Below are 25,359 nucleotides of genomic sequence, written 5' to 3'. Positions count from 1 at the left end.
CATGACAAAGTCTTTCGTCTTGGTAATTATGCTCAACCTGAGAATAGTTTGATGTGGAAGTAATGAGAATATCAATTGCTGCTTTCCAGCTAGTAGAGGCTTCAATAACCATTGACACACAACAATATAAAGACCATTTTCAATCATGTTATTTCCTTTGAGCAAAATAGGCAGGGACAAAGTTGGCACGCTCAAAAGATTTGCAGGCCTTTAAATACATATATTTGCACAGGAAGCCGACACGACAAAAGCAAAGATTGAAAAACAAAACATTATGCAGTCCTATGCTAACCCTGAGCTAATAACAAAGGACTGTCCACCTTTTGATCTGCCCATTCTTGTCTCAAGAATACAATTATAGCCTTAAGTTTGAAGCAACACTATTTTGGCAGAAAAGTTCAATCCATCAGCAATATTACAAACCTTTGCTTTATTTTATATATATATATATATATATAATATATATATATATATATATATATATATAAAAAGGGTGTGCAGGTGTACAGGTGTGCAGAGGTTTTGCTGCTATACCCTTACTTGGTCTGGTATGACCATTGACTCTTAATGGTTAGTAATGTTTTGTGCTACTTTTACACATTTTACATTTTAGCATGTCACAGATTTTAATGGTTTTATGATGAAGCTAAATCAAGAAATAAAAACACCTTAACTAATTAAGTTGCCAAATGATGGTGTTTTAAAAGCAATTTACTCAAGAATTCTTCTGTGATTACCGCTTGTTGCCACATAAAGCTTCTTGTCAGAACTGAGTGTGCAAATGATTTCTTTTTTTTTTTTTTTTTACATGTTTATTAGGCAAACTACCCTAAAGAGGATAGAAATGGTTGGTATACTTCTCTGTATTTTTGTAGTTGTGTGATTGCAGAAACTGGATGGAAACCAAACTGCCAAAAATTTCAGGAACAATCTGTAGTGAGCTACAAAAACCTGCCAAAAGGTTTGTAACATACAAATGTCTTTTTCCATGTTGTATTGCATTGTGTCATTTAGGTCTGCTACATGAATCTGGCCATTTTATGCCGGTTTAAAAATGTGTCAATTACTCTGTTGTATAATTGATCCCTCAGTCATTTACAAGGCTGGAGAGCTTCAGTGGTTAAATGCTGCCATCTTGTGGTAAAGGAAAATTTTTCCTTTTCTTTTTCCTTCTTTGGTCTAAAAATTATTATTGTTATTTTTATAGTTTTTAACAGTATTATATCCAAACCACTCATTTTAAATAACATGAATATAATTTGTACCTTCTGCCATCCTTGTTGAGAGGAAGTGCCTCAAACTGCAAATAACAAAAGCGGCACTGTTAAAAAAAAAAAAAAAAAAAAAAGAGGAAACATGACTTTGCCATCATTTACATAACAGTTTATATAAATAAATCTCCAGCATCATATCAAAGTGTTGAATAAAACAGTAAATTGTGGAGATTTTTCTTTTTTTATGATAATTTTACATGCTTTTTTTTTTTTTTTGCCATACATTCACTGTATGTGGGTGATTTTAACACTCAGCTCTACTCTTGGCTCCACCCCTACCCATGAGCCCCATGTGACCTAGTGACAGGGTGAGGCTCTGGGTGCACTTGTTTCCAGGGGTTGAACTGCTACACAGGACCAGGAGGCCAAGGCTCGAACGGAGAGAGAGGTGCATTGTGTCCGGAGCCATGGACTACCAACAGAAACTGGCCGAAAAACTCACCATCCTCACTGAAAGAGGGAATGGGGTGCTGATACGTATGAACTACATTAAAAAGGTGAGGGAGAGTATGAAGATCTGTAGATGCGTGTAAGAGACGAGACGAGAAATAAGGAACTTGAATTTCGTGTCCTTTTAAGCTTTGGCCTGGTAATGTTCTCAAAATTTGTTTCTGCATACAGTTACTACTCAAAGACACATCTAAGAGTAAACATATTAGTATATCGTTACTGACTGCTTAGAATTAAACTAAAATTGAACAATATTCATAATTGTATGCATTCATTTCTATTTTCACTTTCAAAAGAACTGGGAATGAGAGCTTGATTGTACCGATTACCATTTACTTTTTTATCTACAATACAAAGAACAAATACTGTATAAAGCCAAACACTTTAGTAAAGTACTTTATCTGTGTTGCAAAAAAGTAGTACAGGGTCCTTTTTAAGGATGTTAAACACAATAATGTTTTTCAAAGGCAACAAACTCTCCAGGAGCTGTAACTCAAACACAATAATGAGATGATGTGATTGTCACAGTTTTATAGTGTTTACAAAAGTGCTTTGTGTGTGCACCGACATAGCGGTATAGTGAGTAGTGTCTTCCGACTGCAACTGAGTATTTTTCTCCAAAGAGGAAGTGCAAACAGGAAGTCAGTTTTAGCTGTCAGTCACCTCCGATTCAGTTGTTCTGAGCTGAATGACGTGAAACTAACACAACAGAAAGATATAATGCAGGAGTTGGACAGTCTAATATCACTTCTATACCTGTTAATAGCTGCAGACACAGCATAATTGTAGCTTAAGATGGTTTATTTTGACATGACAGATATCTCTGGATGTGACAAGCAGGAAGTGATACAATAGAACATGCTGTATATACTGTGCACATGCACGCATAAACATACATCCCCTTTTATGTACTGTGTGTTTGCATTTATCTGGACAAGAAAAGAAAGAAAAAAACTGTCTTATTTTGAGCCATTTTAAAAGCTTGCCCAGTGAAGATTTGTTGAGCATGCATTTTCTTTTTTCATGTTTACAATTCAGACTCGTGAGCTGCTCCACAGTCTTCTACTGTCAGCCTTTGGTGTTAACTATCTTTGAGGGTGGTTGGGAGAACAATATAACTAACTCTGCCTGTATGTTCCCAGCCAGTCTGAGCATTCAGTGACTTTCTGCTGACAAGCCTGCTTGGCTCATCATTGGCTGGATGCTGCTCCAAACAATTACAATCAAATCCTGCCAGGGAGACCCCACAAACTGTCGCTACAGGGCTTGAGAATGTGTCAGACATGTTGTCAGAAGTGTCACAGTATGATGTGCAAACTCATCACATCCCACCCTCACATCTTTATCATTTCCTAACCTGTTGCAGATGTGTGCAGACCCTAAGCAGCGGCCGTCCATCCTGACAGATAAAGCAATGGAGTCCGCCGTCAAGTACATCAACAAGAAATTCCCCAACATTGACTTCAGAGGAAATATTGTGAGCATGAAGCAGTCTTTGTGCAAACTGTTTCTTATCTTGAGCGTGTACTTATTTTTCATGTTCAGTTTTCTTATGATCATAAAAACATAATTTTGACGTGTTGACACTAAACTGTTTGCTTCTTATCAGTCAACAGATAATTATTGTTATTCAGTCTTCACATGAAACATGTTTTGACAGTTATACAGAAAAACTGACCAGCTTTGTTCCGTTATAACAAAATGTTTATCTTGTGATCTCAAGCAAACAAACGTTTGTTTTCTTGAGATCATAAAATACCAAAACAAAAAGATCAGTGTTACCCAGACACATCTACTCTGATACAGTAGAAATACGATAACAAACATTAATTCATTCAAAGGTAGTTTGTGTACTGGATTGCATCATTTTCAAGTGTCTGTTATTCTGTTCATGTTGTGTTTATATATTATTTATTTCATTTCATTTGTCTGCATGGGGCTAATTGGTTTTATCAAGTATTAACTGGAGTCTATCGACACACCCACCGGACCAAGGAGTTCAACAATCTTTTCACAAAATGTGTCACCTCACACCTGAGCAGTAATGAACTATCTTCATTATTGTTTATTACAGCAAAATCTGACCGGCATCCAGCGACAGAAATCTGAAGTGTTGTCAGCCACATCAAGCTACTATGACTCTTTCCTGGACGTCATAGAGTTCAGGGTGATTATATGTCTCTCTTGCTGATTCTTTCTTTTTTTCTTTCTTTAGAGTTTTACATTTCAGATTTAGTTTTTTGACACGAGCTCCTGCGGTATATATTGCTAAAGCCTAACATAGCAACTGCCTACATTAACACAACAATTGAAATAAAACAATGAAAAATAGCCACATACATCCTTCTTTGAACATGAAAACACAAATCTGGAAATAGGTGAATGATGGTGGCTACAGTACACCGAGAGCTTCCTTCTCATTTTACTATTTTATTAGATGTTTTAGTTTCCAGAATGCATTTACATATAGAGTGGTTTATTCTGATATAGGAAAATAATTTGATTTTATTCCAAATATCAGTTTGTTACACCTCCCTGCACATTTGCATACTTTTGTGATGGAGGTCGCAGCCAGGCCAAGGCATCATCTGTATTTGTAGGACTGAGAATAACTTAATCATGATGTTACAGGAATATGCAAATGTAAAGTGATTATCAGGCTAGAGGAATCTATGTGTTTAGGAAATCGTATTAGAGGCTTAAAATGATTGAAATGCTGCTTTGTTGTTGAGCATTTATTGTCTGTTTTCTAATCTCATCCTTCACTGTTCTTCATTCAGGACAATGTTTATGAGTTGCTGAACACCATAGACGCCTGCCAGTGCTTCTTTGATATTGTAAGTATTTACTGTATGGCTCGTAAATGAAAGCGCTGGAGTTGTACACAGCATCTGTGGATAATTTGACAAGGTCTCACTGTTCTCTCCTCTTTTTTCATTCATTCTGCTGCAACACGTTTACTCGTACACTGCACGCTACACACTGCAGGATGTTTTTTCTCTCTCCTCACAGCCTCGGCCTGTTCAGTCTGTCAGGGTGTTTTTTTTATTATCATAATTATAGTGGCATATCTTGACTTGTGCATTACATATATCCTACTGTTAAATGTCACTGATATCTGTCCCTTGTGATCTGATCTGCACAGTGAATGGAGGCATTTTAAACATCTCACATGCTTGGATTTCTTTGGGGAACATCTCTCTAGAGGAAGACCTTTTATGTCAAATATAACTACAGATCCATTTTGATCCAACACATTTCTCACTGTACAAGATTATTATTATTTTAGTCGTAAGACATTTTATATTCACCTTTCACACTCTTAATGAAAAACATCCCTGGAATGGAATTTCATCCATTTCAAGCTGATAAATATTAAAGCGATATTTCCTTCACATCTGTCAAAATCTCTGTTCTTGGCTTAAAAAGTGGCAATAAAATAACAAGATATAGAATAAAAAGCATAGTTTTCTCATTGAGGGAGAATAGGGTTGTTACAATGGAGTCTAATACAGACAGGTTTTCAGGTTTTTTGTATACATATGCTTCTGTTCTTCAAACTGACAGTGGCTCCATTTGTGATGTCAACAATTGTCAAACAATCTGTCTTTCATTATCTACAGTATGTCCTGGTGAGCGTGAGGTAGTTTTAAGGGGCTAGTAACATCGGCGCCACTGACTTCACTGGAATTTTGATTTCAGGCTGTCAACTTTGACTTCACCAAGAGCTACTTGGATCTGATCATCATCTACGCCTCAGTAATCATAACGCTCTCTCGCATCGACGACAAGAAGGCCCTGGTGGGGATGTTCAACTGTGCCCATGAGATGACCAATGGGAGCAGGTGAGAAAACAGGAAATATCTTAATGAATACTGAGGAGACATCACAGATGAAGTGAAAAAAAAAAGAAAGTATTTTTATGGATGGATAGATGTGTTTTCCATTTACTCACCCTGATGGCTTGAGATAGTATTCAGTCAACACAGGGCTTGAATTTGTGTTTCTTATCTATGACCAACACTTCATTCAAGGGCTTTACTTAATGCCATTACAATTTTCCACATCCATCAATATGAATATTCTTCTGATCCTCATAATTAATTAGAATATTAATTGCCACGGACATCAGCAGCCCACCATTAACCTTGTGTGCCAAGTTGTATTCTGACATTTTGAGTCCGCCCATTTTGCATGATATTTATGAGATGCAGGATGCTTATCAGCCTGAGACGTGAGCAGGGAACACAAACATACATTTTAATGTCAACACACCACACACAGCTTAACCCCTTGAAGAGGAGCAGTCTCAGCTCCTCAGCCACCCAAAAACAAAGCTATCATTTCTGAAATCAAAAGCTTTTAACATCAGTAAGATCGGTAATCAATAGGTAATGCTGGATTGATGCAAGATTGGCAGTGCTGTGTTATTAAGAATCCTCAACGTCTTTTCCTTCTCCTCTCCTCTGCGTTGATTAACTGTACGCTGTAATGAATCCCGCAGCGACCCCGCCTACCCACGGCTCGGCCAGATGCTTGTGGAGTATGAGCATCCTTGGAAGAAACTCACTGAGGAGTTCGGGCCTCACACGAGGGTAAGCTCGTTGTCTCACTGTGTGTATACAACGCTATGGTAACAGCGGATGATTTGCTTCAGCTGAAAAGACGGCGGCACGGTAAAATGAATCGAATGTTCAACTGCTCCACCACGCATTTGTTTATGTTCACATTTAAACACAGAACATAAATACTAAATGATACATACTTCTGTTTTGTCTTGTTACACCACTTAACCTGAGGGTGTAAGTGATATATCGTCAAAAGTATATGGACACTTAAACATTAAACCCACATCTTCAAATGCTGAACATTTCATTTAAAAACAATGGGGGTTAATCTGCTGCTGTAACAGTCTCCACTCTTCTACTGAGGCTTTTCACCAGATTTTGGAGCCTGGTTACATGGATTTGCTCCCATTCAGCCACATGAGCATTAGTGAGGTTGGGCACCGATGCTGGGTGATAAGGCCTGGCTCGCAGTCATAGTTCTAACTCAACCCAAAGGTGTTGGGTGGGGTTGAGGTCAGAGTTCTTTACAGGCGTCTCAAATAATTTATTTATAGATGTGGCTTTGCGCAAGCAACGTTTGTAAACTCTAAACAGTTGCCACAGAGTTGGATGCACACTGCTTTAGAAAAGATTACCATGTACTTTAGAATTAAGAGCTAAGGGGCCTCCCATTAAAAACAGCCCCAGACCAAAAGTACACAAACGTATGTGCATATAAAACTGCAAGAGACTACAGCTGTATGTTGCAAGTGCTTTACAAATGACTAACATAATATTAATACAAATTTGTAGTGGTGGATAAAATGTGCCTTTGTACAAATCATCAAACCACAGCTTTTGAGCCTCCGGCTTGTTTTGCTCCAACTTTCCCCTTTTTGTTGGATTCCAGGTTGGAAGCGTTGTCATCTCTCTAAATCTCTGCCATTTGCCCCGTCCTCCATCTCTGCCTGTCTCCAGCTTACTCACTCACTGTTTTCCTTTCTTTCTACTAGTCTGTGACGGCGGCGTTGCTGTCTCTGAAGATGCTCTACCCACGCAGGAACCTGCCAGCAGAGCAATGGCGGAGCGCCCAGCTCCTCAGCCTGCTGAGTGCTCCAGCATCCATGCTGGACCCAGCCTGCTGTGACACAGTGAGTCCTCCTTTCACCTCTTGTCCTGTACTTATTCCTGACAGAGTGAGAAAGAAAGAATGGGAGATAGTGTCTAAAATATGTTTTTTCCAGTGATGTCAGGTGCAGAAATAAGAGAAGGTGCCACAGCCAAAAGATGCAATAACAGTATATGTATAGTCCTTGAGGGTCTGATATAGTCCACTTGACATTAGCTCTGTGTCCCATTTTCCCTCTCGTCCCATTACGGGGCTACCATTTAGAAAATGATTTGTTTTACTGTCTCTTAACCTCTCGCTTGTCACTGAACTTATATTTCTACCCATCCCCCTTTTCTGCACCGTCCAGGTATCTATCATCCTCTCTGCTTTCCTCAAACATGGCCATTATGGTCCCTATGATGTAATGTTATGATCCCTGTTGCCTGTGGCTACCTCACATAATTACCACTGGCCAGGAAACTGACCTCCAGGCAGCCATTGTTCTTATGGAAAGATATAATATTTGAAAGCAAAAGACACCCACTCATTTAAAGTCCATAGAGGAAACTGATAGGTTTGATATTGAGCTACATTTTGCCTTTTTAACACATTTTGGGAGAATAGTCAACATTTCTAGGTGGTGGAAATATTAAATGCATCATGTGTGAGTATAGGATCTCCAAAAACGTCTTTTGAAGGTCAAACAAGAATAGAGTAGCCATGTAGAAAGACTACCAGACAACTACCATACACATGTAGTTAACTGACAGGATTTTACTTCATCATAAGGTTAGTGCATGTGAAGCTGTTGTAAATGTGTCTGCGTTGGCAGTTAATAACCTTGCTGTCCACTACAGATGGCATGTGAATACTTGCCTATGGAGGTGATGGAGCGATGGATCATTAGTAAGTATTGCTTATCCTGATTGATAACTTCCTTAATCATTAAGCTTTATCAAAGGATAATAACATGTTGAAAAATTAATTCAATTGCAGTACCTGCAGAAATTTAAGATGTGCACATTTGTTTTTGGCTACAACAGATTTCTTGCACAGTCACACTCACTGCTCTTGGATACTAGTTAAAGTTAAAGCTACCACCTTTTCAAAAATCTCACTTTTTGTTATGCTCCTATACTCCTTGAAAAACTTTGACGTTAAATGAAAAGTGAAAAAAACAATAAACAGTAGCAGAATCAGTCCATCAGTTTAGCTGACTGTCCTTCTTGTAGTCGGCTTCCTGTTGTGCCACAGCAGCCTGAATAACAACCAGGCCTCCCAGGAGCTGTGGAAGATGGCTCTGCGGAGCGGCCTCTACCTCACCCTTACCAGAGACGAAATCCTCAACATACACAAAGTCTCAGAGGACCTCTTCGACAGCATCAAAGGGTATGGAAGCTGCACTGCGGCAGTGTATTCTAGACCTAGCTGATTAATTAGATTTTAAGGAGGGAGATAATAGGCAAGTCTTTTCTGCAACCCATGTTTCAGACACTTAACAAAGGAGAAGAGATTTTAAAATGTGCCCTAAGTGCCACTTCAGATCACTGGCCTGGATTAAAGGGTTTGAACTGTTGAGGGTCTCTTCCTGGTCTTTTCGAATGCTCATTAAGTATATTTTTAAAAAGTGTCTCTCCATAAAATGCTAGATATGCAGCTGAAGCTAGACCAATCTTACATTATTTCTCAGCTATTTCTAAATAACAAATAACAAACAAAATAATAACAAGAGCAAGGTTTGGGACCTTGGTGTCTTATACTTGGAGAAGAAGAGCTCGGATTATAGACTAACAATCAAAGAGAAAAAGTGATGAAAGTGACATGATATCAGTGTCCACAGAACAGCACTTACTCATTAGAGTGTAGGACTGTATTATATATCTTCATAAGAGTTTCAGAAGATAAAGACCAGTTTATACTGCAAAATTTCAACATGCCAAGACAAAGATGATAAAGGTCACTATTGCCTGACCATAGCAATTAATGTATCTGTAACTGTTTTAACTTTTTAGATCGTTAATTAGCTTCCTATTGCATTTGTTTAATTTTTTTTTTCTTTAATATTCTTTTTTTCAGATATGGCAAGCGAATCGCAGACATCAAGGAATGCCGTGAGCATGTTATACTCAACTGGTAAGCTTGGCAGGAAACTCAGCTTTGTTTTTGCCGCTTGTGTGTCATAAATATTGAGTCATGTGTATTTACTTTGAAATGAGCCGTGAGAACCATGTGTCCATGTTCATATCCTGTGTTAATAACAGCGGGGCTATGCACAGAGAAAGGAGGCATTTTCTGAGAGGAGCGATGAAGGAATTATTTAATGTTCTGGAGGATGAACCTGGACTTCTGGGACCAAAGGTAGAAGCCCAGTGATGAGCATAACAGTAGCACTTGAGGAATTTAAATCATTCATTACTGCAAGTTATAACTCTGGTGTCTGTGATCCAGTTTCCAACCTGCACACATATTAGACTTTGGGGAATATCTTTCTTAATATCTTGACCGGGGGGGGGGGGGTTCCTTGGAATGACCCTGCATTTCATAGTAATCATGACTTTTACTAATCTTAGCTGATATGCTTTCCTAACGCTCCTCTTTCATCTCTGATCCATGTGCCAATCAAATCCCAAAGGCCCTGTTTGTCTTCATGGCTCTGTCCTTTTCCCGTGACGAGGTCCTGTGGCTCGTCAGACACTCTGAAAATATGCCAAAGATAAAGACGCCTGAGGACTACATTGACAAGTAGGTCATCGGTACAGAAGAAGAACACCATGGACTGCTGCAGCTGAAAGATCATGTTTGTGTCCAGAAATCTGGTGCTTAGTTGCTCAGAGGCTACCAACAGTGGGGAGAATGACACATAATCCTGAAAATCTATTCTATTCACTTGGTATTCATTCATGAATTCTTAATCCTAACCCCAAAAAAGTAACAGCAGCAATTGTGTCAGTTTAGAAGTTCTCCCTCGCTGTAACTCCACTCAGGAAAAGAACAACAGTGCAGCAGCTGTGTGTACATTAATTTTTAGCAGTGCAATTATCCCAAACTATGCAGAGGAGATTTTACAATGGATTATTTGTACAACTTTTTTGTGTTAATTAGCTTTTTCTGTTTTTCCAGTCAGATGGCAGAGCTGCTGTTCCACATGGAGAAGCTAAAAGGTCTCATGAGAAAGCACAACCAAGTACTACAGCGCTACCATGTTCAGTACCTGGCACAGTTTGATGCCTTGGTTCTCAATGACACCATACAGGTACCGGCCAGTTAGCGTTCGGCTTGTATGGGAGTGTGTGTGTACAGCATCAACTGTGTGGGGGTGTTTAAATTCTGCCATTATTTGAGATGCAGACGCTGACAAAGAGGAAAGAGGCAACAGTAATTATACCATTGAGTGCATCCGTTAATCTCCACCTCTTTTACATCAACACAAACTTTATGAAACAAGCAGCATCAAACTTTCTCTCCTCTGCAGAACATGTATGTGTGTCCAGAAGAGGAATCGGTCCTGTTGAGTTCATTTGTCTCAACCCTGTCCACTCTCTCAGTCAAACAAGGTAATCACACCAAAAACACTGAGTATTACCTACACAGAACAAATAACACATTGAATTCTAATAATAGTGAATGGCATTTTGCTGTGCAGTGGAGAACAAGGAGGAACTGGATTTCAGAGCGCTTAGACTGGACTGGCTGAGATTACAGGTATGCAGGTTTATTAGATTGCTTGAATCATGAGTATAAAAGCTTTGTTTGATCAGATGGGAGACTGATATCACCTTAAAGTGCTCTTCACCATTCACTGTAGGCCTACACAAGTGTGAACAAGGCTCCTCTTCCGATAAAGGAGTACCCCGATCTAGCAAAGGTGATGAACTTGGTCCAGTTTCACACCAGGATGGTGGACAGTGCGGAAGAACTGGTGCAGGAGACATCTGAAGTGTCCATACTCTGGTCAGTCTCTCCTCTCCTCTCCTCTCCTCTCCTCTCCTCTCCTCAAACTCTCGACTCAATATATTCACTGTTTGATTCTTTTTGTTTCCCAGCTTCTACCCACGTGTCTTTGAGAAGATGTTCAACCAGAGCAGCGAGGAGGTGACCATGAAGCGTTACCTCATGTCCTTCCCTACTGCCTGTTCCCACTTCAGCCATTGTGGACACTCTCTCTGCCCAGAAGAGGTCAGTGTTCAGTCATCTGCCTTCTATCCTATTAATCATCGGCCGGGCTGAGCTGCACACTTAACATATGCTGCCATTTGTCTTCGTGTCTAGATAGAGGCAATGGAGAAGAAGACTCTGCGCCTGTGTGTGATCTTCCTGGAGCAGATTGCCAAGCAGACCAGTAATGTTGTGTTAGAGATTTGTGCCGAGCAGAGCAACCTCAATGACCAGGTGAAATCTGAATCTTATTCAGGTTAAAAAAAAAAAAACAGAAAACGAATTATCAAGCGCAGATTGATTCTGCCAAACTCCATATTGAATGCAATTATTCTAGTCACAGCTTGGCATCAGTGGATGTAGCTGCAGGCGGTGGACAGACTTGAAAATTTGAATAAAATGATAAGACAGGTCTCTAACTCTGGAGTTGATTAATGTGGTGCTGTTTCTCTAATCCCCTGAGGAAAATATGACAAAAGTGTTTACATTTTGACTGAGTTCCTGCCATGTGAACACCAAAACTCCAATGTTTATCTTTGAGCATCTTACTCAATATTTGCTTAACTGAATTCTTCTCTCCTCTCTCTCTTTTTATTTTCTCATTTCTTCTCTCCTTCTCTGCCTCCATCACTTTCCACTTGATAACCCCTTAGCTGCTGCCCAAGCACTGTGCTGAGACCATCAGCGCCGCTCGCCATCGAAAGCAAAAGAAGCCGATGCCAAAGAAAGGAGAGGTCCAGAAAGAGAAACCTGGTGCTGAAAGCCTGAGGAAAGACCGGAGTGTTGTCACCAAGTCAGCTTTTTCTCTTTGTTTCCCTGATTGTCTCCATCTGTTTCTCTTCTTATCTCACGCTAACTCATACTTTGATCATTTTCCTGAATTGGGAGAAGAAGTTGTTATTAATACATCCCTGTTTTCTGGAAACGTGCAGCATTATCACCAGCCAAAGAACAGTTAAATAAATGCTGTGATTGGTCCTGGTTCTGTAAAAGTTATTTAAAAAGTAGAAATAATTCTTCTGTCTACTGATGTTTTCAAATCATTTCCTTCACTCTTTGACACATTCCTCGTCTTAAACTATAAGGATGAAAATGCTCTCGTCTATAGGCTATAATTGGTTTGGAACTTTATTGCCGTTCAAGCTGACTCAGTCAGCCTTGACAGGAACTGAATCAAGCTGTTGAAAATAAGAAACAAAACACTTCAGCCTATTAGAGAAACAAATTCACTGGCAGCACACTTTATGTTGGCCTATTCATTGTTTGGTAATATTCTGTATATAGCCACAGCTCCAAAGCTCCTTAATTAAATCTGAAGAGTTGTAACTCTGTCTCTCTCCCTCCTCTCAGCTTTCCTCCCCTCTGCCTCAGTTTGGAGGGTTTTACAATTTTCGAACATGTTTATTACCTTATTTGCCTGAGAAGATCACATCCATACCACCGTCATTGTCAAAATATTTGTCCTAAAGACTTGCATCCTCCCCTCTCTCTCTCTGTGTCTCTCTCTCTCCTCTCTCTCTCTGTCTCTCTCTCTCTCTCTCTCTATCCCTCCCTCCCTCTTCTAGTGTTGACAAGATGCATCTGATGCTGACAGAGCTCTGCTCCACCTACAGTCTCTGCAGTGACTTTATTGTCTTCGACCACATCGTCGTCCCTACAGAGTTCCTCATCTCTCATCTGGAGACACGCCTCTCTGAGTATGCTGAGTCGGGATGGGGGGATTATTATATTTGTTTAAACAAATGTTGATGATATGAGTCATGAGGGTGTTTAAAAACTCCCTAAGATGCCATTTTTGCAAATTTCCTTCTTCTAAATCTCCCTGTGCTCACTAAAAGCTATCTGCACCAGAAGTTTTGGCTTTTTTTATTTTTTGCTTATGTCACTTCAGCGTCTCCATAAACAATTACTGTTAGAAATATGATAATTACTAACATTAGCACCCGCTTTGCTAGTGAAAGAAACATACTGTCTATGTAATATTGTGTCTTCTGCCATTACATAAATGTGCTGCACAACTGTACCCCAGTGTGCTAACATAATGCCATCATTTCACTGTTTTCGTACTGTTGACTCTATGTCCAAACTCATTGCTTGAATACTCAAATACCATTAGCCTGACCTGTATGCTGAAAACAGGCTGTAGAAATCAAGTCTAATCACTGTGACCACGATGTGACATTGTATCGGGGAAACTCAAAAGCATCACTAGATACAGCACATCTTCTCCAGATTGTCACTCATTCACAGACCTTCATCCCCCTGACAATCATGGAATCATTTGGAGCTTGTCTCCTGTGAAATGTCTCCTCCATCACTGTAATGAACCCTGCTTTACTATCTGATTCCTCCGTGTCAGGCGGTGTTGCGCCCACTTAAAAATCGGAGAAGAGATCCATCATGTCACTCCCATGCTCTGTGTCATTTCAATGCTAACTGTTATTTAGATTAGGGCTTGGTACCAGGGCAACCTCATGTTTCTGTGTATATGCTCTGCTCAGTCTCCCTGTCTTAGCTGATGATTATCTCCCCTGTCACCCTAAAATTAGCACCCTTGAGTAGCAGCATGTTTGCAGTGATTGGCCTTTCCATAGCTCAAAATCGTAATACAGCATAGTCAGGGAGGGAAGGACCCTGACAAAAAAAAAAAAAAAAATTGCAGCAAAGCCCTGGAGCAGTGAATGTGCTGAGCTAATGAGAGTAGCGCCATGTCACCATGGCTCGTTTAACCTGTTTCAAGGTCCCATCTGTCCAGCCCTGAGTCTGCTTTAGCCCGGTGATAAGTGACGTTGGTTAAACATTGTTTCTCCAGGATCATCGTGAGAATGGCTAATTACAATCAGACCACCCAGGAGATAGCCCGTCCCTCAGACCTACTGGCAGGGATAAGAGTCTACACAGCCACCCTGCACAGCCTCTCCAGCTACATCAATGTGGACATTACGCGGCTGGTGAAGAGCGTCCTGCTGCAGCAAACACAGCCACTGGACTCACGCGGAGTGCAGACCGTTACGACCCTCTACACAAACTGGTGTGTGTGATATATAGGTTTATCTTCTGTGTGCTTCATGCAAGTGTCCATTTAAAACACATGTATCCAAATATATATCAACTCACTGGCTCTGACATCATAACCATCATACATAGAGACGCACAGGAAGCATTAACACATATGCAGCACAGCAAGAAGTGCAAATACATCCTGTTGGTTTCTCTCTCTGCCCTTTTTCTTTGTAATTTACTTTCCCCCACTTTAATTCAAACGCCTGTTGTGTAAAGGCTGAAGAAGTGTTTCGTATTTTTCCTCAGGTTCCTAGAGAGTCTCTTGCGTCAGGCCAGCAACTCCCTCATTGTCCACTGTCCCACAATGCTCTGCTTTGTCAACCAGACTACTGACAACGAACCAGCTTTCAGAGCAGAGGAGTTCTCAGATGTTTCAGGTCAGCCCCAGATTTTATTACAGTCATGTAATCTGCAGCATATACTGTATGTTGATATGTTAATATGAACTTCATTCAATCTGAATGCACACAAATAATACAAAGCAGCACATGTTTAGAGTTGCGGTGTTGATATTTTTAGAAATATAGTTTCTCACAGTCATGAGCGACATGCAAATGTTAGTATGACAGGAACAACTCGGAACAACTCAAAACAACAAGGCTTTGCTATGACCTTGAAAGTTCATGTATTTGAGCAACTTGTAGTTACTGCAAATCATGAAGACTTTTAGTCGCAGGTCGTGTAGTCATTTTTAACATTTTTTTTCTGTGAGAGTTTGTATGACAAGTGTAAAAAGACACCGGTGAGAAATAAATTTTTTCCTTCATTTTCACTTTTTGCAGCCACATGTTTTTTTACACACAACAGGTTCAGAAAGTTCCCCTGTACTCTGATGTTTAATGACCAGAGGCCCACAGATCCAAGAGATGACTCACTCGTTTGAAAAGGCACAACTTGAAGATCTCGTTCACTCCTGTGAAACCACATGCAGGGGGAGCGTTATTGCTCAAGAGGATGTGGAGCTTGTTATTGTGGCGGTGTGTGGTGTTCTCTTTCACACTGCCTGTCATGCAGTTTATTCTGACACTGCCTGGCTAATGTAAACTTCAGTATTTCTTATCATCTCCCTCGCTCTTCCGTCCCTGTCACGTAACTATTTCAGCATCACTTGTTTCTCCTCCACACAGCCTCCTCCTTTTGCCTCCATGCTGCCTCGTAGGAGCTGTGGACTTCCTTATGACTGCATTAAGGCTCCACCACAGACCTTAGCTCATGCACACACGACACAAGCAACCATGGGCATTACACACACACGCCTACACTCAGAGATGCATTCACGAGGCACGCACAGAATCGGTACCTTGGAGACCACTGCACTTCATCATCGTAGTCTATATTTACTCCTCTGTGAGGTCTGCGCCTGCCTCACAGTGACTCACCCGCCCGTCCATTAACCACCTCCGATTTTAACCACATGTCCTTATCCATCCATAATCAGGTAGATTGGAGAGATGTGGAGCTGAGTGAAAGGTCTAATAGCTGCAGTTGTCTCTCTCTCATTGAGTCAGCTACGCTCACAAATCAAATGGAATCTGTGTCCTTAATGTCTCTGTTAGAAATTCAGACTTTGTATTAGATTCCTGGAAAAATGCCACACCAGAAAGTCTTCTCCAGCTGGGCTTCATTCCTATTGTTGGGCTGCTTGACATCAACATCAATTTAAGTCTCTGTTGATACTTCATCTCCATCCAATCATGATCTTTAAAATGATTCATGTAACCCTCTTAACAGAGCTACGTGCCCTGGCGGAGCTAATTGGTCCATATGGCCTGAAGTTTCTCAGTGAGAACCTGATGTGGCACATCACCTCTCAAGTCACCGAGCTGAAGGTACAGTATGATGCTCATTTGAAGAACGTACATCTGTGGCCTGCTGAGTTATCTGGGTATAAGTTATCTGATGAGTTGTTCAGAGGAAAACAAGGAAACTCCCTAAATCTGGACTGTGGACAGACATTTAAAAACAAGAGCCAGCAAACAGTTATAGGGATCAAATATGTCTGTGTTGCTACATTGATGTTAACACTGAAATAAATACAATGAATAATTTACAATTTAATACATTTAAAAATATGGTTAAACTAGTTTAATCGTACCAAATCGCATCAAATCTGTATTCACTGCATAAAGATTGTTGGTTGTTCATTTACTTACATGGAATAACAAACTGAATTATAAATATATCAAATCATCAAAATAGATATTTTTCACATTAAGTGTGGCAGTGATTCCTTCTTTTTTATATTATTTATTCCCATTGAGTTATATTATATATAAAGTGAGATCTGAACTCAGTTTTGACCAAACACATAATTACTACATTTACAAAGGTATCGTCAAAGCACAAAGCGTGTAACTGTTTCCTTCAAGAGGAAGAAAGAGAAAGAAAGAAAATAAATTATGATGAATTTACACTATTTCTTATTTTGTGGGGAAATGAGCAATCTCTGCTTTTAAAGCTGTCCTTTATCTTGTCAGACTCATGTATCTCTTTTAAAACAGCAGCTCCTCACAAATAAGAAATCACCTAGTACAGCTGTAATGTGTCAGGCTCCCCACCTTGACGCCTATGAGTGAAGTGAGGAGTTGCACCGTGGCAGCTCTGACACTGCTTTAACCTCTCTCCTAGTTTAACTCCCACTTGACGGTGGTTTTATCCCTCACTCTCACTTCTTTTTTCTTCTTTCAGAAACTGGTGATTGAGAACATGGACATCCTGGTACAGATGAGGAACAACTTTGATAAGCCGGAGGAAATGACCGGTCTTAAAAAGAGGCTGACAGGTGAGAAGTGGAGAGAGGAACGCGGGGGCAGATAAAGGGGAGAAAGAGGTAGAGGGTTGAAAGGAATGGATTAAAAAAAGTGTAGGAAGAGAGCAGGTAGTTCACAAAGTACAAAGTGGAGGAAAAAGTATGTGATGACAGAGAGAAGAGGAACAGTAACAAGAGGTGAAGGACGAGTACTATAGATGAATCACTGAGCAGGAGCCATTATCATTTCTGCTCTGACTGACATTCAAATGTTTGGCCTCCTTGCAGACCAGCAGGACCCTGTTCTTTATACATCACTTCATCACTTTAAGTCAGGCTAACCTGATATTAACCTACTAAAGAACTGAGCCTGGGATAACAGTCCTGAAAGGTTTTCAATGTAGAGACAAGCATGAAATTGAGTTAAGATGTCTGCCAGGACAATGTGATGCAGAGCAGGGAACCAACATTGACACTTGCAGAGAGCATGTCCAGGTGCGAGACAAACAAACAAACAAACAAAATAATAATAATAAAATGCTATTATCAAGCTCAACTACAAGAAGTCTCTTCGGATCCTTTATGGTGCTATCAGCCATCAGTTGAATTGAATATAAAGTGAGCATTCATACATTTTCTTCTTACATTTTTCTTTCATTAAATCATTTGAAACAGTGTGTGAGGATGCTGAGGAACATGTATAGTGAACTGTTGCTAATGATTCAACGAAAAGAAAGATGTAAGAAGAAAATTTGAGAGTACCTTTTCCTCTGGGCCTGTAATCACCAAATTCTATATATAGGACCTGATATACAATGATAATGTATGATCTTTATACTTGGTGACCTCTTGTTTTCTTAAAGACAATATTATCAGATGTTATTTGAAGCATATTACCATGCGAGCTGTCTAAAACTGTGATGCTGAGCCGTAAGCTCATGTGCCCAGTGATCACACATTCATATTTGTAACAACAGCACCGGGTCACTTATTCACCCACAGTGTTACATTAGAGGACACTGCTTTATGGTCCGGTGTGTGTTTAAGTTTACATGATAAACACCTTGATAATACAGCCACAAGTCCTGATCCTTTTTATGTGCACTTGTAGGTGGAGAGAATGTACTGAAGAGGATGACCATCATCGGGGTGATCCTGTCCTTCAAATCAATGGCACAGCACTGTCTGAAAGATGTAATGTCCAACAATATTTTATGATGATGTAAAACTCTTGGGCAGCTGATAAACTGCTGATGAAACTGTTTGTAATGCAGTGCAGGCACAACAGATAAGGGCATGTGATATTCAGTGTGATATGAAAGGTCCTTCTTGACCTTGGAAATAGTGGTTTTATGACAAAAAAAAAAGAAGAAGTAATTCAAGGGTCACTTTTTTTTTCTAGAGCCTTGAACTGCATCTTGTGGTGTTCACCAGAGTTTACTTTCCTGTCATATGCAGTGTTGTGCAAGTTCTCACTTCACAAGATCTAGCTCAAAGTTCAGTTCACTAAGATTAAAATGAACTACTTCACATTCATCCCCTCTGTTCTGAGAACCCATCCAACCCCAGCCCCCAATCATTTCCACATTTCTAATATAGAATCGCAGACTGAGATTACTTTTAAAAGTGAGGAAAAACCAATGCGAGTATATGTTTTACTACAATGTGTCACAAAGCAAGACCAATTTAATTCAGCTCTGCATGTATCTTTTTATTATGTTGAAAGTGAAAGAACAGGGGCAGTGTGTGTGTGTATATACTCTATGTATGTATATGTATATATATATATATATATATATATATATATATGAAAAACCCATTATTGGCTAGAAGAAAACACTCTTTGATTGCTTCATACTGTATATAATGGTCTTTCCTTTATTATGTATAATCAGTGGTGTGTCATATAATCCTATAATCTAGATCCTGCATAAGCATTGCCCGTACCTGATGGGGCCTATCATGGGCCTGAGAGATTTCATCACCCCTGAAGCAGACATCAAGGTAAAACACAGCTTTTATAGCACTTCTAAAGATCTACATTGTGTAAAAAAAAAAAAGGCATCCATATTTTTGACTCCCACAGAGGAATAAAGTGCAATAATCAGGTTTTCACTGTGCATGAATCATCCCATCACAGTTTATCAACAGTATATTAACAGTTTATTTTCACAGGGTCAACTTATTGTTTAGGTTTAAGTATTATTGTATTGACATGTATTCAAATGTATATTTACATTTGAGACTGCGGGGAGGTGACTGATTGCCATCAGAGGTTAAGTATGCAGACTGTACTGTAGCACAATGTGAGGCTGAATATAATTAATGATAGACACCGAGCAAAAGTGAGATGGAAAGTTGCAGCGTTGCAGAGAACCTTTTTTTTTTTTGTATTCTTTAGTACCAACCAAATTAAATTCCTTATCTCCCTCTGGAGCAATCTGTGTGACTGTGCCTCATGAACTCCCGCTCCCTTTACTTACGTCTGGTCTCTGAGTGAGGCATAACAGCCGTGCCACAGCCCGGGCCAGGATAACCCCAAAGACGTCAGCAGCCCCCTCATGCCTCCGTGAGAGAGACTCTGATCGCTGCTGCAGCTCTGCACTCTAAACCACATCAGTGGAAACATTCTGCCCAGACAGGCCAGCCATCCATGCAACCAGAAATAGGGCGAGATCAAAACCTGTGTCAAGACGAAGACACCCACTACTGATTTAGTGTCACTCCTTAGAGGATATACTGTATGTCACTTTTATGGCTGTAGTGTAAAATACAAATCACAGATTAGCTTTGTATTGGCTGTGTTTTTGTGGTGTGGCAATTGGGCAATAAAATGTAATAAAATGATTAACATTTAAATGGTGCATTAAATTTAATCCATTAAACCTCGGTGGGCCAGTCATTGCAAACTCATGTTGTGCAACTGTTCAACACTGTTCAAACCCACACAACTTTTTACATTACACTACATTTTCAATTGTAGTGTAAGTTTTTAAAAGATGCCAAATACTTCAGGCTTTATTTTGAGAAAATGAGCATAGTATGCAGTGATATTTATCTATGTAAGTCCACATTTGTCTGAGTGGTAATTTACTTGAGTTTCATGCTACTTTACTTGTATACCTCACTACATTACAGAGGGAAATTTAGTGTTTTCACTTACAAGTAAGTAAGATTTTAGATGTAGGATGTTTACTTGGAGTATTTTAGAACGTGGTATTTCTACTTTTCGTCAAGTGAATCAATTGAACACTTGTTCACCACTGAAAACATAATGGACAAGACACGTAAAAGACACAAGACACATCACAGAGCTTCAATGAAAACATGGAACAAGCTAATACAGAATCAGTGTAAAACAAGATCCTTTTTAAAACCTTAAAGGTACTAAAGTTTTAAATTGTACTTTATCTCAGCATCCCTTTAACCTTTATGACCTTACAGGTGACTCTGAGAGTTTTTGAGTTGGCGTCTGCTGCAGGGCTGGCATGCGATATCGATCCTGCCCTCGTCAAAGCTATTGGCAACATGCAGACAGGTAAGACTAAAACGATTAGTGCTGTTTCTGTAAACAGCATGAGGTGCTTGAACAGCTTAGTGATCGGGAGGATAGAGTGTTCTTACGTCTTTTGTTGTTGTCTATCAAAAACCTCCAGATAACACATCCACTGATGAGGAGTACAAGCTGTCCTATTTGCTGCTCGTCTACATCGCCGTGTCCCTGCCTACCTTGGCCCTGGACAACAACTCGTCCTACAGCCGAGAGCATGGAGGTGCATATTCATTCATTCATTTTCATCTGCTACAAACAGCTTGACAGTAATTAGTCTCCAGACGGCCCTCAACCAACTACTAATCACTACTTCTTCCAGCCATTACTTGCCAGCTGCTGATAGTGGATAACAAAGGTACTCCACCCTGAAACACTAGGCTTATTAGCATCTCTGTGTATCATACTTTCCAGTCTGACTGACGTGGTCCGAAGCAAAGTATGTCGGTTAATGAGAAACACGTTTCTGTTGAGAGACTTTTGTTTACAGATAACTCTGGCTGACGTGCATCGATACAGTTACTCTTGGCATGTGGCCCTGCTGACCCTAACTCCTTGGCTCTGAGCCTGGACTGCAACATTAAGAGCAGCAAATAACCGAGATTTCTATCAAAGCACAGGGTGGCGTTTGTCTCCGATTATTTTCTTTGTCTCTATTTTCCATTGGCATGTTTGAAATAGATTTACCCTGTGAGCCTGAGGAAATATGCTCAGCATGCTTCCTCTTAAGTGTTATGGATCATTAAGTAAATTTCTCTAATCGTCGCTAGAAAAACATCCTCTCTCTGGCTAAAGTCGCAGGACGTGCCATTTCATTCTCTTTATTTGTCAGTGATGAATTTTGTATTTTTATCTCCTCAGGTCACAACAACAACATCCATTGTTTAGCTACAGCTATCAACCAGCTGGCTGCTGCCATGTTCACTGTTCAGAACAAGAACATAGAGCAGCACCTCAAAGAGTTTCTCTTGGTGAGTGGCAAATATTTTATAAAGTTTCTTACCATTTTAAGTAATAAAACAATAATGTGTACACTTGTAACTCTTCAGGCCTGTAAACATTATTCAAATGAAGAAGTTTCTTCATATTTAAGGGTTACAAGCAAAAATATTTGGGAGCATTGAATAAATAGTTTCACAGAAAAGTGATTTTCTTATGTAAAACCATTAAATATGACTCATAAATAAATAGTTTCTCGGGCACACTACTTTCTCAAGACACTGCCAACCCTTTGCCCCAGTTGAGGTCAAGTCCAGCAGCGTAAAAAAATGTTCCAGTTGTTTGATCTGACTCTTTTTTTACCTCGTGTCATTCCACAGATTGCCTCCTCCACTCTGCTTCAGCTGGGACAAAATGTTGAGAGAGTGGAGGTCAAAAACCGAGAATCCATCTACCTGCTCCTGCACATGGTAAGCTTTCCAGTTCCTACTAGTCATGTATTTTCAAATTTACAATAAGGCATAAATGGGTTCATAATTTGACTAATGAAAAAATCTGTGACTCAGTAATTGGGTTTTTTTTTCTTTACAATAAGCCATCAGGCCTGCAGGGTCTTCTATAAAAGCTTATTTCTTATCTCTAAAGCACTAATAAATGAATGATTAACAATAAAGTAATTAGTGAAAACTTTATAGTATGCATATTTAAAGTGGTGCTGACATTTAAATGGATAGAGAGGGGCCTTTTTATATCATAAATACAGATGTTTTTATTGTTTTCAGCCATAACTACAGCACAGTAAATAATGAATAAATGGTATTGATCAACAGCTTTATCAAATCCTCAACAAATATTACAGTCATTTTGTGCTATGGAAAATCACTATGGTCCCAATGTATTTGAAATATAAGACTGCTTTTATTCCATATTTTTTGTATTTATAACAAATCCCATGAAAATAACAAAAAAAGCAATGAATTCATCTTACAAAAGAATATTTTCTGCAGAGTCTGATACAACTTCTTTGTGCCATAAAGCTCGAAAACACATGACTCACACGATAACACATGAATCACCTGCAACCACTGGCCTGGAAAGCATGTTCCTTCATTACAGTGAACACAAACTGCAGTTTACGTTTGCTAAAAACCAGAGTGCGCACCTCCTGTAGGAAACTACAGTATATATCAGTGACTTAAAAAAAAAAATAAGATTTTGACATCTTCAGTAGGAGCAAATGGGCTTTGGGCAGATTTTGGTCTTTTAATGGGATAGTAATAGGACAATAGGAAAAACATAAAATAACTCGAGTTGTAACATTTTTAACACTGATTCATTTAGATTGTCGAGGAGTCTCCCTTCTTGAGCCAGGACATGCTGGAGAGCTGCTTCCCGTATGTTCTGCTACGAAACGCCTACAGAGAGGTGTACAGGTCCTTCATCGTCACTCTGGGCTGAAGACCTTTTTTTTTTTTTTTTAAATACTTTTTAATTTAACTTTTATTTATCCACCAGAGTATTTTAATGTGCATCTGCGTTTTGTTTCCGTCACTGTTCAGCCACTGCCTTGGACATTTTGATCACATTAGTGCTGATAATGTTTCCTGTGAGTCAGCACTCTTGATGTACCCACATTAAAAAATCCTTCCTCATTTCACAAACTCTGGATTTGCTTTTACGGCTCTTATCCACCAGTATTATGGGGTAGATTTATGACTACTGTAGTATTACTAATATCATCTTGTATCCTTTAAATGTAAATCAGGTATATTCTCTAACCTCTCTTTTATATTTCACATATCAGCTCCAGACACAATGAGTGCCATGGTATCTTAAAGAAATATGTTTTTAAATATTTTTAGATTGAATCCACATTTATTCAGATTTTTAATAGATTATTATTTTAATAGTTGCTGCACAACATTATTTCTCACAAATCTTCCCCAAATAAAGATGATAATTATAAGCTGTTTGTTTTCTTTTTGGTCTATATTCAACATGTGTTCCTCGTCTATTTCCAGTCCGTTCTCCACCCTCACCATCCTCCCATCCTTCCTCCCAGGGTGAGAATCTTGTCCTCCTCATATCTCATGTACAATTTAAATGATGCACTCCAGTTTTACAGAATCGAAAATTGCTTGCTGCTAATTTTAGATTGGCCTTGAGTGATTTTTATTTTGCAACCAGCGCTGTTCCTTCTTTCTTCCTTTTTTCCTCTCTCTTCTGTCTCTCCTTTCCTCGCCCCATTCTGCAACTTTGTATGGTTGCCACACTGGAGATATGAATGCTCACATCCGTTTGTGTACAGTATGTGTGTATGTACGTTTGTGTGTGTGTGTGTGTGTGTGTGTGTGTGTGTGTGTGTGTGTGTGTGTGTGTGTGTGTGTGTGTGTGTGTGTGTGTGTGTGTGTGTGTGTGTGTGTGTGTGTAAGTTGTATGTAGGGTTTCAGCAACCAAGGCTGAGGGACCAAGCCTTCTCACAAGAGCACAAAAGGTTCAATTCCCACTACAGGCAACACTGACGTGAATACACAGATGAACATTCATGAATAAACATGGCAGATCCTAAAGCACTGCATTACCAAGCCACACACTTAATGCAAAACCACAAGCACAGAATTAAACAGTGTAAGTGTGTTGTGTGTGTGTGTGTATAAAGGGTTAAAGACTCACCGACCAAAGAACAAGATGAGATACAAAACCTAAAAAAGGAGACGTTGGCATCGAATGGAAAATGAATAGAATTACATTCAATAATGATCAAAGCTACAAAAATAAGATCCAGCTTAATTTTTCTATCATTTATACTTCCTGTTATGTGCTGAAGGAGCAGCCATATTTCTGTTGAGGGGGTTTGCTCATTGTTATTTCATCATACCTTTCATTAGGCCCCTAACAGCCTCATAAGCGGCCCCCTTTTTTTAAATAATTTTAAGGGAACTTTTCTTTATCTGTTGTAGAGGAGGCTGTGTCCTCATCACCAGGGTTTGATATGACATAACATTTTATTTAACCCTCCTATTTTGCATTTATAAGCAGTATTTAAACGTTTAATTATTAGTTAATAACAGGCTATAATGTCATTGTGAGCAAATATAAATGATTAAACTGAATAATAAACTGTTAATATAATGTTTATAAATGCTAAATGGGGGTGGGGTAAAGTAAGTGTTCCCGATGTTATGTCATTTTTTGTAAAGCAAAATAATTATAATGAAAAATATGATTATTGCTATATTAATAATGCTGTGATCATATGTGTGTTTTCTGCAAGTTCAGGCTTTGCAAATGAACTATTCCCTTGCAGCTCCCGTTTATCCTGTTCCAAGACTCTGAGGACAGTTAATGGTGGAAACTCTGGTCCTGATATAAAGACTCTGCTGATTGTGTTTGTGACGCAGAGCCACCCCTGCTGACTTGTGGAACACTGAAGATTACACACACACACACACACACACACACCAACACCCACACAAATACTGTACACACGCTGCAAATACAGTATACATAAAGAGATGAAA

At 39.4% G+C, this 25,359-nt stretch overlaps 1 protein-coding gene across 1 annotated transcript; it reads left to right on the top strand.

Moving 5' to 3' along the window:
• The first annotated feature begins 1,590 nt into the window (after positions 1-1,590).
• On the top strand, positions 1,591-23,814 carry nckap1l (NCK associated protein 1 like). Its single transcript, XM_056405610.1, has 31 exons — positions 1,591-1,771; positions 3,091-3,201; positions 3,799-3,891; positions 4,505-4,561; positions 5,427-5,569; positions 6,229-6,319; positions 7,285-7,422; positions 8,240-8,288; positions 8,615-8,771; positions 9,459-9,515; positions 9,644-9,740; positions 10,015-10,124; positions 10,503-10,635; positions 10,855-10,936; positions 11,026-11,084; positions 11,188-11,333; positions 11,426-11,558; positions 11,652-11,771; positions 12,191-12,330; positions 13,103-13,234; positions 14,350-14,568; positions 14,847-14,977; positions 16,332-16,429; positions 17,289-17,382; positions 18,461-18,543; positions 19,273-19,353; positions 20,794-20,887; positions 21,006-21,122; positions 21,761-21,870; positions 22,219-22,308; positions 23,180-23,814. Exons 1-31 carry the CDS (start codon positions 1,682-1,684, stop codon positions 23,294-23,296), a joined length of 3,372 nt encoding a protein of 1,123 aa, XP_056261585.1. The 5' UTR covers positions 1,591-1,681; the 3' UTR covers positions 23,297-23,814.
• The last annotated feature ends 1,545 nt before the right edge of the window (positions 23,815-25,359 follow it).

Source organism: Seriola aureovittata, chromosome 2, assembly GCF_021018895.1.
Source record: "Seriola aureovittata isolate HTS-2021-v1 ecotype China chromosome 2, ASM2101889v1, whole genome shotgun sequence".
In the NCBI taxonomy this organism is placed as follows: Eukaryota; Metazoa; Chordata; class Actinopteri; order Carangiformes; family Carangidae; genus Seriola; species Seriola aureovittata.
This window is presented reverse-complemented; position numbering and strand designations above follow the sequence as displayed.

Coding starts and splice junctions, on each gene's coding strand:
- nckap1l (XM_056405610.1), top strand. CDS start 1,682: ATGGACTACCAACAGAAACTGGCCGAAAAACTCACCATCCTCACTGAA. Junction 5,570..6,228: donor GAGATGACCAATGGGAGCAG/GTGAGAAAACAG, acceptor TGAATCCCGCAG/CGACCCCGCCTACCCACGGC. Junction 14,978..16,331: donor GGAGTTCTCAGATGTTTCAG/GTCAGCCCCAGA, acceptor CCCTCTTAACAG/AGCTACGTGCCCTGGCGGAG.